This window comes from Trachemys scripta, chromosome 13 (assembly GCF_013100865.1).
Source record: "Trachemys scripta elegans isolate TJP31775 chromosome 13, CAS_Tse_1.0, whole genome shotgun sequence".
Classification (NCBI taxonomy): domain Eukaryota; kingdom Metazoa; phylum Chordata; order Testudines; family Emydidae; genus Trachemys; species Trachemys scripta.
Genome location: NC_048310.1, coordinates 9,219,136 through 9,230,725, shown reverse-complemented (window position 1 = coordinate 9,230,725; position 11,590 = coordinate 9,219,136). Strand labels below are relative to the sequence as shown.

The following is an 11,590-nucleotide window of genomic DNA, read 5'->3' as shown; positions in this document are numbered from 1 at the left end:
CCTACATCCATACACTAGCTCAGGGGTTGGCAACGTTTGGCACGCAGCTCGCCAGGGTATGCACCCTGGCGGGCCGGGCCAGTTTATTTACCTGCTGATGCGGTAGGTTAGGCCGATCGCAGCCCCCACTGGCCGCGGTTCGCCGTCCCGGGCCAATGGGGGCGGTGGGAAGCAGCACGGGCGAGGAACGTGCTGGCCGCGGATTCCCGTCACCCCCATTGGCCCACGACGGCGAACCGCAGCCAGTGGAGGCCGCGATCGGCCGAACCTGCTGCGCCAGCAGGTAAATAAACTGGCCCGGCCCACCAGGGTGCTTACCCTGGCGAGCCGCGTGCCAAACGTTGCCGACCCCTGCACTAGCTGCTTAGACACCAAATTCTCTGAGCCCCAAATACGGAACAGGGGGCCATAAACTACACAGCCAGCCCACTCTGAAAACGGGGCAATCCTTATTGAAGAAAATTAAAAGTTTTCCCCATCATATCCAGGGGTAAAAAATAGAGGCATTGCATTAACTGCTGCACCCCTGAGCGGGTACTTTTAATCCTTCATTTCCTCCTCCCTTGTAAGGCAGTTTCTTCATCCTTCCCAGATGGCAGGGAAGGACACAGGTAACACATTTATGTGCTGGGAGAGGCAGAGCACAGCATTCACAGTTCAAATCTCAAGACTCCAGTAGACACACAGTAGTGATTGCTGGATAAAGCTTAGGTCATCACAGTTTTTCTTGCACAAATGACATATTTACACAATGGAAAAGATTTGCTCTTGTCCCTAGAGGAGATTTTCATGTGTTCAACAGCTGGGCTGCTGCCTTCTCACAACCGCAACAATACGGTGACACAGAAAAGTTTGGATAGAAGTAGATGTTTTTTCCTTTACCTTTTCTTCTATTGCACAAATGAGCTAGAAGAACAGGGAACAAAAAAAAAAAATAAAGATTTAAATGTGATTGTTTGGACAGGATAAAATGACTTCCCCATGACCAGGGCAGATGAGAACTGTCTATAGTATTACCAGACCTATCTACAGATAGCTAATAAAATACTTGCTCTGTCTTTAATCATGTACTGTAGAAAGCTGTAGTTGTCGGAAGGAAGATGGTGCTATAAGAAAGTTTCTATTCTGTAGTTTGCATAAGAGGGCAGATGCAATCCTAGGATGTATAATCAGGGTATTACTGAGCACGGGAGGTGTTAGAACCACTGTATATGACATTCTACATTTCTGGTGGCCACACTTTAAAAAAGGATCAAAAAAGAGCTATAAGTATGATTTGCGGTCTGCAAAACCTGCCTTACCATGAAAGGCTAAGGAAGGTCAATCTATTTAGTGCATTCAAGAGAAGATTAAGATGTGACTTGATCACAGTCTATATGTACCTAGATGGGGAGCAGATATCTGAGAATAGAGGCTCTTTAAGCTAGCACAATATGACCCAATGGCTGGAAGCTGAAGCTAGAAAAATTCAAACATTAAGATGCAAATGTTTAACAATGAGGGTAATTAAGGACTGTAAAAATTTGCTTAAGGGATCTTGTGCATTCTTCATCATTTGAAGTCTTTAAATGAAGATCAGATGTCTTTCTAAAAGCTATGCTGCCGCTCAGCCAGGAGATATGGACCTGATGCAGGAATCACTTGTTGAAATTCTCTGGCCTGTGATATGCAGGAGGTCAGGCTTGACAATCATCCAGTTCACAGCTTACCCAGGGATGGGGGTGGGTGGATTCTCCATCACTCAAATCAGGTTTGCATGTCTTTCTAAAAAAATATACTCTAGCCCAGCCACAAGATGTGGTGCAGGAAATATTGGGTGAAATTCTATGGTCAAAGTTATGCAAGAAGTCAGATTAGATGATCACAATGATCCCTTTTGGCCAGAAGGACCATTGCAACAATCTAGTCTGACTCCTTGCATGAATCTGCTGAGGCACATCCCCCTATGATGCATGAGATGGAACGACTGACGTCTATAATTACTTATTTCCCCCCCCCCCTATATTTAATGGCTCCATTGAACTGATTACACAAAACCCATGCCTGGGTGTTCCCTTCCCACAGCTAATGAGAGAAGGGATGATGCACACTCCACCCCACTGAATTTTCCATGGAAAGATAAATCAGAAATCCGCTGGGAAAATCTTTCACTCCACAGTAAACATGGGAAAGGAAGAACTCGAATGGGTGGACTCTACTGTTTCAGGGAACAATTACAATGAAACAAAAAAAATTAAAGTTGAATTAAGCGTGTTCTCCTCTTTGGCCATGCTGCCCCCCTCACCCCAGTATCTCTTAACAATTCAACAAGTAAAGGTTTATGGTATTTACACACCAGCAGGGAGTGATAATATCCACTTGATGCAGCCTGATTTCATGCATCGGTCCACTTGAAACATTTGGCTCCCTTTCTCTGACACTTGACTTTGGCTGGAGCTTAAAGAAACCCAAGAGGCACCTGCTGCCCTATGTTGGTGACTCATGACACTGGAAATAGTTTTGCTGCAGTACAGTGAAAACATTTCATTCCTTCAGTCTGTTTCAAATCCAGCGCTAAAGAAGAAGCTTGGGGATAACGTCACCAAGGCAGCCAACTCAAGGTAACTGGAGGGGATCTTGTCCTGGCCTTCCACCCCAACGAGAGAGGCTGGAATCGGAGCTCCTGAGATACTAGGCCATGGTGTACTCGGCCACAGGTTGTGCAGCTACAGTGTGACAGCCATGGCAAGAGATGCATTGTCATCATGGAGTCAGTGAGGCCTGCTCTGGTGGGTTATTTCTGTTTCTTAGCTTTTTTTAAGGGTGAAAGTTACCCTGCACAGAGGGCCAATAATGGCCTAGGTACCACTTAAGGCTCACATAAGTCTTTAAAAATAAGGTTTAGGTAGAATTTAAGTGGTGGATAGGCCTTGGGTTAGTCCCCTGCAGAGGGGTAAATTTCACCCTATGGACACTTGAGCCCATTGTGTTTAGGGATTTTAAAACAGCTGGTACAAAAGGGGCCTTCTTTAGAGAAGATCACAGTGTATATAGGGGCTGAGCGAGGTGTCAACTGTGCTTTACCCATCTTTGGTCAGTGTACTTCAGAACCATCAGCAGGTCCGGGGTTCTGTTTCTTTTAATGGAAGAGAGATGCTAGCAACACTTTCCCAGATGGTTTATTATAACTCTGTAAGCCTTACAGGCCAGAGTTCAAATCACTGGGCCCACCCTAGAGTTACTTTTTCTGTACATCCTCTGTACACAAAGTAAACTCTCTGAGATAATGGAAGGGAAGAGATCCAAATATTACCCAGCCCTTTCTACTTACAGATTCCTTCCTCACCAGTGTCCCTCAGCATAAACGCCTTGAGATTTCGCCTCTCCCTAGAGTTCATATGGCTATGCTTGTCATGCGGCTGGCTTCTACTACCTGTGGTTTCAACTGATGGCCACCAGGGCAGGTACTTGGGGTATAGAAAGCAGTGGGAGATGCTGGCCATAGTAGGAAGTGAATAGCTTTCAGACTTCACACAGCCTGTCCTTTGCTCTCATTCAAGGGCAAAGGTGTCTAATTGCCATCTAACTCCTGTTCAAAGTAAATGGCAGTTAAATGCCTATTCTGCCCATTAGTGCCTTTATAAATCTCCCTCAGATTTCTGTCCAAGCTTTCTAGTCTGCTTCTTCAGGTGGGATTCTTGAGAAGGTAACTGGGAAAGCAGTTACAGATCCGCCCGGTCTCTACTAGGACAGACTTTTGCTTTACTACTATGGCAGTATTTATTATGGATTATGGTGCCTAAAAGCGAGGCAGGCCCCTTCCAGTGCCAATAAGACGACTTGTTGCCCACGCTGAAGAACTTAAAAATCTAATTGCAGCTGTGACGCAACAAGGGGCAGTAGCAGCACAGTAGAGAGGAGGTGGGAAAACAATGACAAATCAGTGGGACGTTTCCAGTGAATAGCTGCTCACCAGCATGGAAAAGGTGTTGACAGATTGGGCCTGAGCCATTGGCTGTTCAGGTCAAGAGTGATGGTGAAAAGTGACAAACTGACTCTGAATCTCTCTTTATGTCACAGAATAGTAAATGTGAGAGCACACCTGCTACTTCCCGTTTCCCCTTGCGAATGAGCCTGAGCCCTGACTTAGGGCTGCCAGGGTCCTCTCCATGCTCGTTCTATCTCCGTCATAACTATCAACAAGAGTGGCGACTCTCATGGTGCTTTTCAGTGGGGTGGAACGCCGGGCAGTAGGAATCAGGCTGACGTCCCTCACTTGTCTCCTGTGGGCTACCAAACAGCCAGTGCACACTAGGAGTTTTCTGCCAGGGTTACTAATTTGAGCCAGTCTTATTTTAAAGACTGCACTCCTATATAAGAAATAAAACAGTGATGTCCTGGGAGGTGAAGGGGGCGGGTGAAGCTTGTTTCTGCTCTGAGAACTTGCATGTCTACAACAAATATTTTCTCATAAAATCATATAAAAAAAGGGGTCATCAACATAACAGCCCCATAGTCCCCTCCCGTATCTATGAGTTTTGCTTTTATGAAGCAAATAAAATGAGATTAGTAAGATCTATTTCCTTCCCTGAATGCTTTTTGGAGCCAGGCTAATCTTCTGTTATTGACCTTCTAATATAGCCTGATCCTGCAAGGTGCTGAGGGGTCCCAGAGAGATGCTGTGTACGCTTGGCTCTCCTTGGAAGGGGTGCTCAGAACCTTGCAGGATTGGGTCCAGCCTGCATCTTACAAAGATGTAGATTAATAGAACTAGTCAAGGCTGGTTTTGAGTAAGATGCAAGAATGACTAATCAGATGCTAATTTAGCTGATGTTGGCATTACTTTGTTCCTTGGGGCACAGTCCAAGGATAAAAAAATAAATCTTATCTAAGCGGGTAGTCATTTGTGTAGGATTAGTTACAACGTATTCTTTTAAAAAAAAAAGAGAGAGAGAGAGAGAGAGAGTTAGAAATCTAGGAAAATCCCATCTACGATTAACACTTTGCAAAGTCTACGATACCTCCCTGATACATGGAGGAAATCCTTGCTGCCTGAAAGGTAAATTTGACTTGAGTAAATGAGGTCAAAGAGAGCGAATCTAAGATTTTTCAAAATCTGATTTTGGCACCTTTCTTGTCAGTTGTATTACAGGGTTTGCTAGATTACATTGCGCTCCACTAATTATGGGTTCATTCAGAGTTCAGACTATTTGGCAACCTCTAATCTTGCCATGAGTCTTCCTTTTGGAAAAGCCTCTGCCTGTTCCTCAAGACCCTTCTCTCCTCCAAATTCAACAGGATGTCAAACTGGATCCCGTAGAATGCCTGTGTAGGAAGGAGTCTCTGAAACACAAGCAATAATATAATATATTGAGATATACCTATCTCATAGAACTGGAAGGGATCTTGAAAGGTCATTGAATCCAGCCCCCTGCCTCCACTAGCAGGACCAAGTACTGATTTTTGTCCCAGATTGCCCCCTCAAGGATGGAACTCACAATCCTGGGTTTAGTAGGCCAATGCTCAAACCACTGAGCTCTCCCTCTCCCCCAATGTCCTTGAGGATGGAGTTGTAAAATGAGGGAAGATGTCAAGGCACCTGGCTGGTGATAACTCCTGAGTTCCAAACATATAAAGGTATATACTGCATTAGTAACAGACACCACTGCACGTGAGAGTTTCATTTCCAGTCTTCTTGCTCCCAACTCCTCAATCTTAATAACGAAAAATCTTGAGATTCTATGCAAAACTCTGAAATAAAAAGAAAAGAAAATATGGAGCACTTGGAACTCGACAGGAGAAATTGGAATATTGCCTGACTTCAAAACACAGACTGTTATTGAGAAACAAATGTTTATATTGGCATGATTTTGAACTGTCCATAACCAAACGACAAATGCAATATCAAAAGACTGTGCAGAACACTGGCATGCCGCTTCCAACTATTTTAATAGTTTCAACACTTCACTTTGACTGGTACCTTCTGCCATATGGGCCTTTATCAACAACAACTTAGACCATGGTCTCATGAACACTGAAAGATTGAGCCTGGACAATAGGTGGGAGAACAACAGAGATGCTGTAGGTAGCAGATGTTGGTGATTCAGGAGATGTAACCGTCTCCCATTGGGTCAGTACTGAACCAATGCCTCCATGTTGTTAGGGGCAATATGATGACAGTAGTATTGGATGAGAATTAAAACTAAGGTCTTGACTATTGTCAATGTTGTTCATTTTTCTATCATGGGTTTCATTTATCGATGCACTTGTGGACATTAATTATGCCCTGGCACAAGACTAGTGATATCAACTCCAGTGTCCTGCCCAAATTCTGAATTGGTTAATTACATCTGCCTACCTTACAAGTCCGCTGTAAAAAGTGACAAAGAGTCCTGTGGCACCTTATAGACTAACAGACATATTGGAGCATAAGATTTATGTCTGACGAAGTGGGTATTCACCCACGAAAGCTTATGCGCCAATACGTCTGTTAGTCTATAAGGTGCCACAGGACTCTTTGTCGCTTTTTACAGATCCAGACTAACACGGCTACCCCTCTGATACTTGAAGTCCTCTGTAGTTTCAACTGGGAGCAGGGCTCATCTTCACTCCCATTCTAAACTGAGCTGTCTACTGTTAATTAGTTGCCATGGTTACCTCAGAGCTGGCAGCACTTCAGTGGGGGGTCAAGTTCCATATATGCAATTGTACACAACATCTCCTGATCCTGCTCTTTTTATATTGGCAACATTTCTATTACTGATGGCAGGTTTAGGGCTATAATTTGTGGGACACGTTTGGATGCAAGTTGCAATTAGAAATGGACAAAACGCCTAATATATTCAATGAACTTAGTCCTTTCTTCTGTTTGCAAGTTATCCGTGAACAGACTTAATTATTATGAATTTGCTCATTGTTCAAATATTGTATATAAACAGCTCTCCCTGTCTTAGGTTTGTTTGCAAACTATTTGCATCCACAACACTTCTTCATGGCTTGCGCTTTGTTATTCCTGGGGTGTGATTGGTCAGCTAAATCTCGCATAGCGTTGTTTGTAATACCTAATTGGATAAATGAAACTTCTATTAAAAAGGAAAGGGGAAATTATGGTGATTTCAAGCTTTCTGTGTGATGACTTCTGGCGTGACTCTTCATGCAAACACATATATGCATGAGTATTTGCAAGACTTCATTTTCTGCAGACATCCTTCCAAACAAGAATAAATCACCTCTATGAATATTCATGAATGGGAAGGAAGGATGGTTCAATGGTTCGGGCACTAGCCTGGGATTGCTGCTGTGGATTTCCTGTGTGAGCTTGGGCAAGTCACATAGGTCCAAATCCTCAAAGGTATTTAGATGTCTAATTTGCATTGTAATCAATGGGAGTTAGGCAACTAATTACCTTTTGAGGATCTGGGCCTTAGTCTCTCTGTCTCAATTCCCCATCTGTCAAATGTAGCATCTATAAAAGGTTCCTTCTACCTCACAGGGGTGATGTGAGTATAAATACATAAAAGACTGTATGGCACTGCTCAGATACTGTGGTAATGGGGGGCTATATAAATGTTTGTGGCAAACAGATTGTGAATATCACAGATGTGACTTTGTGGGGGGTGGGTTAGAATGAAAGTCTGAGAGTTCTGTTTGTTTTTATTTATTTTGCAGTACTCACCTATCTAGAGAGGTTTGAAAGCTCATTGAGGTCAATGGAAGTCTTTTAATATATGGAGATATACCTATCTCATAGAGCTGGAAGGGACCTTGAAAGGTCATTGAGACCAGCCCCCTGCCTTCACTAGTAGGACCAAGTACTGATTTTTGCCCCAGATCCCTAAGTGGCCCCCTCAAGGATTGAGCTTATAACCCTGGGTTTAGCAGGCCAATGCTCAAACCACTGAGCTATCCCTCCCTCCATTGGCTTTACTGAGTTTCGGATTAGGAAGCAAGTACTACATACATGTGAAGCCTTGTGTGTTCTGGCCATCTGTGGGACTGATTCTCCCGCCCCCCCTTCCTCGCCCCCCACCCACACTGGCTCAAGTGACTCCACCTGGCATTTTTACAAGGGCAGATGGCAAATGGCAGAGAAAAGTATCATTGAAGTGACCCGAGTGCTAAGTGACATGACCCAGAGCTTTGTCCTGAAAGAACAGTTCAGTGTGTGAATGCCTCACTGCTACACTTTTCAAAATGTTTACACAGGGATTGCCATAAACCACATGGTGTTGAACCGAGGATGCAATCCAAGCTGATTTAGCCCAGGCCTTATCTGCGTCATATAATCATGATACAGGACACAGACACGCAGGTAGAGAGAGAGAGAGAGAGAGAGAGAGAGGTAAAGACTGGACCTCTTCCCCTCCAGCCTTCTCTTGGCACTGGGAGGGGACTGTGGGGGAGCTAGGTAATGATTTGTCACTCCAAGGTCTTGGGGTTGTCTCTCTTTGCAAAGGAAACCTTGGCCATGATTGACAGCAGGGCTGTTTTGGCCTGTTCCATTGCTGTTGACAAGTAATAATGAAGCTTTGTCAAGCCATAATGGATATGGATATGCCAGATTATGTCGAATCCCTGGACTCCTCTTACACCATGCTGGAGTTTGAAAACCTGCGGGTGCTGCCAACTAACACTGGTGAGATTTCTACTCAATTCCTCTTAAATAACCCCGGTTACCTTATTGAAAAAGTTGGACGTCTAGAAAAGATAGATAGGAGGTGCAGGGCAAAAGGTGGAAGGTGTAATATTTAAGGCGAGGAACTATCCGCCTTTGTTGTGGCTGTGGTTGTGTTCAGGCCAGAGTACGATCGTTCCCTTCAAAACTGAAATGCATGGGGTTGTTTTTAATCATTTATTCAACCCCCTAGTGTGCTAGGTATGATGCAAGTAAAGACCCTGCCCAGAAGAGCTTGCAACCTGTTACGAACAGTTTCAATATCTCTGGTGCTCTGTAATATGCATTCTGTTTTATATCTAAGGAGCAGGGAAATTACTTTACACACAAAGAAAAAAATGTTCTCCTAAAATGACATAGACACAAATGTATGGCAATACTTATAGGGGAAAAAAGACAAGTGTATATATACATGGTTTGAGCAATTTAATCCTATAAGCGCCATCTATGTTGTTACTCACAAAATACACTGTGAGCTGGGGTCACTTATTCAAAGGTTTTTAGCTAGTAAAGTAAATATCCAAATGTTCTGATCAACTACCTGGGAATTAGAGCTCATTTACTAAGCTTGACCCAAGTCTTTTCAACACACAAGGAACATGACTGTAATGTGTGCTTGACCCTAGCAAATATCTGCCTTGTCCAGAGAACTCCAGGAAAGTTGCACAGCAGCATTTGGGACTGGAGCATTCAGAAGTTTGTTTGATGTCATTTTAAATAGTAAATGCTCTTCTAGAAACACTAATTGTCCATCGCCTGAAATGTGAGGTGAAGGACACTGTAAATTATGCAATGTAAGGCCAACATCATAAATAAAATTGGGAATAGTCCAGCCTGCCTGGATAGTCTAAGTAAGTGAAATGTCAAGAGGTTTATTCTAGTTAAGATTAATTTCTTACTGCATCACTTATGCTTGCTCATTAGTGGTTTCATCAAAAGGAAATCAGGAACAACAGCTTTTGAAATGTGTTTTGCCAGCAACTCAAAGTTATTATGCATGCTTATGAGGGACACAAAGGATTTCAGAGCTTATGTTCAAAAGAAAATGAAAAGGCCCAAAGAAAATTAGAATTGTCAACTGGTCTCAAGAAAAGTTCATCCTTTGGAAAAGAACTTTTGAAAAGTTTGGCAGCTCAAAATTGAGTATATCAGATTTCATGTTATTTTCACTGAACGGTTTCCATTTGATACTATGTCTTCAGTAAACATGTTTTGCCCTGGCACTCGCTTCTTGAACAAGATACATTTTTTATCTATTGCACAAATTGTCCCCAAATCCATTGTAATTGTGACATAAAACCCTGTATTGTTGTGGTGTTTCATTAGGTAAAAATTACAGGCTCAGTTTTTTCTAAAGGCGAAGGCTATCTAGGTTGGTATTGGGCTATTTGCCTTATTGTTAATAAGTAACTGGCTCTCTCAGGAACTAGCTGTTTTGAAATTAGCTTGTTTGTCTTTGGTAAGTAGCCTCTTCTACTGTTTGTAAGAATAGTTTTAAAAAGAGAGGTGAAATCTCTCTGCATGAAAATGTATTCTAAACCAACAGCATTCAGGATGCATGACTTCCCAATCTGTTTTAGCAATATTTTTACGAAGTATTAAAATAGAGAAATATTCTCACTTTAGATAGTGTTTATAAAAAACAGGGAATTAGTTCAAATTAAATCTATATACATTTTTTTAGGACCCTAATTTGCCCCACTGAAACCAATGGAAATTTGGCTCTACACTTTAGTGGGAGCAGGAGCAGGTCTTCAATATATATATTCTAACGAATTTAGGGCCTTATTCTGAGTTTACAAGAGTCTGATCATCCTTACACTGGTATAAATCCAGTGACTTCAGTGGAGTGACTCCTGATTTACCCTGGGGTAAATGAAAGCAGAATCAGGCCCTTAAGCCTCTTTCTAAAATCTATGAATCACTTAATAAAATTAAATGGCAGCAAATTTAAAATGGAGAACAGGAAATTCTAGGTCTTTTTGTGATTTATAATTAACCTGTGGAACTCACTACTGCAAGATATTATAGAAGCCAATAGTGATTACGGGTTTATTTTAAAATATAAGTAAGATATAAAGGTATATTTAAAAATAGAATGTATAATTATATTTATCTTTTTTTTTTAAATCCTAGCTAAGGGCTCTCAGTCCTCAAATTTCAAGGCATAAAATGATCATGAGCTGAGAACAGGAACTTATTTCCTCTGTGGAGTATATTAATGCACTATATTTGGGTGATGTACACTTTCCTTTGAAATATATAACACTAGTGATTCTAAGAGAGAGGATACCAGACTAGCAGGAAGATTGGTCTGTTCCAGTATGGCAATGGTAGAGGGTGTTAGTCTAAATGTTTCCTTAACATTTAAAATAATCATAGTTTCATGTTTGTATAATTATGGTAGCTATGGATAAAAGGTTATGTTCAAAGGAGCTCAGTGAAATTGTCAGTTCTTCTGGGTTAAGCTAGTAGAATTGGACACTTGTCAAATACTGTGGCAATATCAGAGGCACCTCTTGAAATTTGGCTTTCCCGTAAAATTAGTATTTTCTTTATACAGCTTATCAAAGATAAGTTGTACCCACAAACTAATAATAAGTGGGCAATAAGTTAAGTGGAGCTAGTTAGCCAAAAGGTGAGTATATATCATGAAAAATTTCAAAGGAAATGAACATTTTTCATTTATTTCAAAGGTTTACATGATTTTTAATGAACAATTTCAAAATGAACTATTTGGAATTTTTTCAAGAATTGTATTTTTTTTATTTTCATGAGGGAAAAAAAACTATTTTCTCTTGCTTTTCTTCTATTCTCCTTTGGAATCTGGGAGGAGAAGTAAAAAAGCAAGAGAAAGTATTTTTCCCAATGAAAATTATAACTTTTGTCAAAAATAGGAAATTTCAAGGAAACTATTGTTGTTTTGTAAAACATTTT

At 41.7% G+C, this 11,590-nt stretch overlaps 1 protein-coding gene across 3 annotated transcripts in view; it reads left to right on the top strand.

Moving 5' to 3' along the window:
• Positions 1–8,308: 8,308 nt before the first annotated feature.
• Positions 8,309–11,590, top strand: part of LOC117886616 (hepatocyte nuclear factor 4-beta-like) — a 46,834-nt gene continuing 43,552 nt past the window's right edge. For 2 of the 3 annotated variants that reach the window (XM_034788601.1, XM_034788600.1), the window contains exon 1: positions 8,312–8,614. In XM_034788601.1, the coding sequence (XP_034644492.1) occupies positions 8,500–8,614 (115 nt within the window). In that variant the 5' untranslated portion in view covers positions 8,312–8,499. Of the gene's footprint in view, positions 8,615–11,590 lie in introns of all 3 variants that reach the window. The other variant, XM_034788602.1, reaches the window with a different exon arrangement.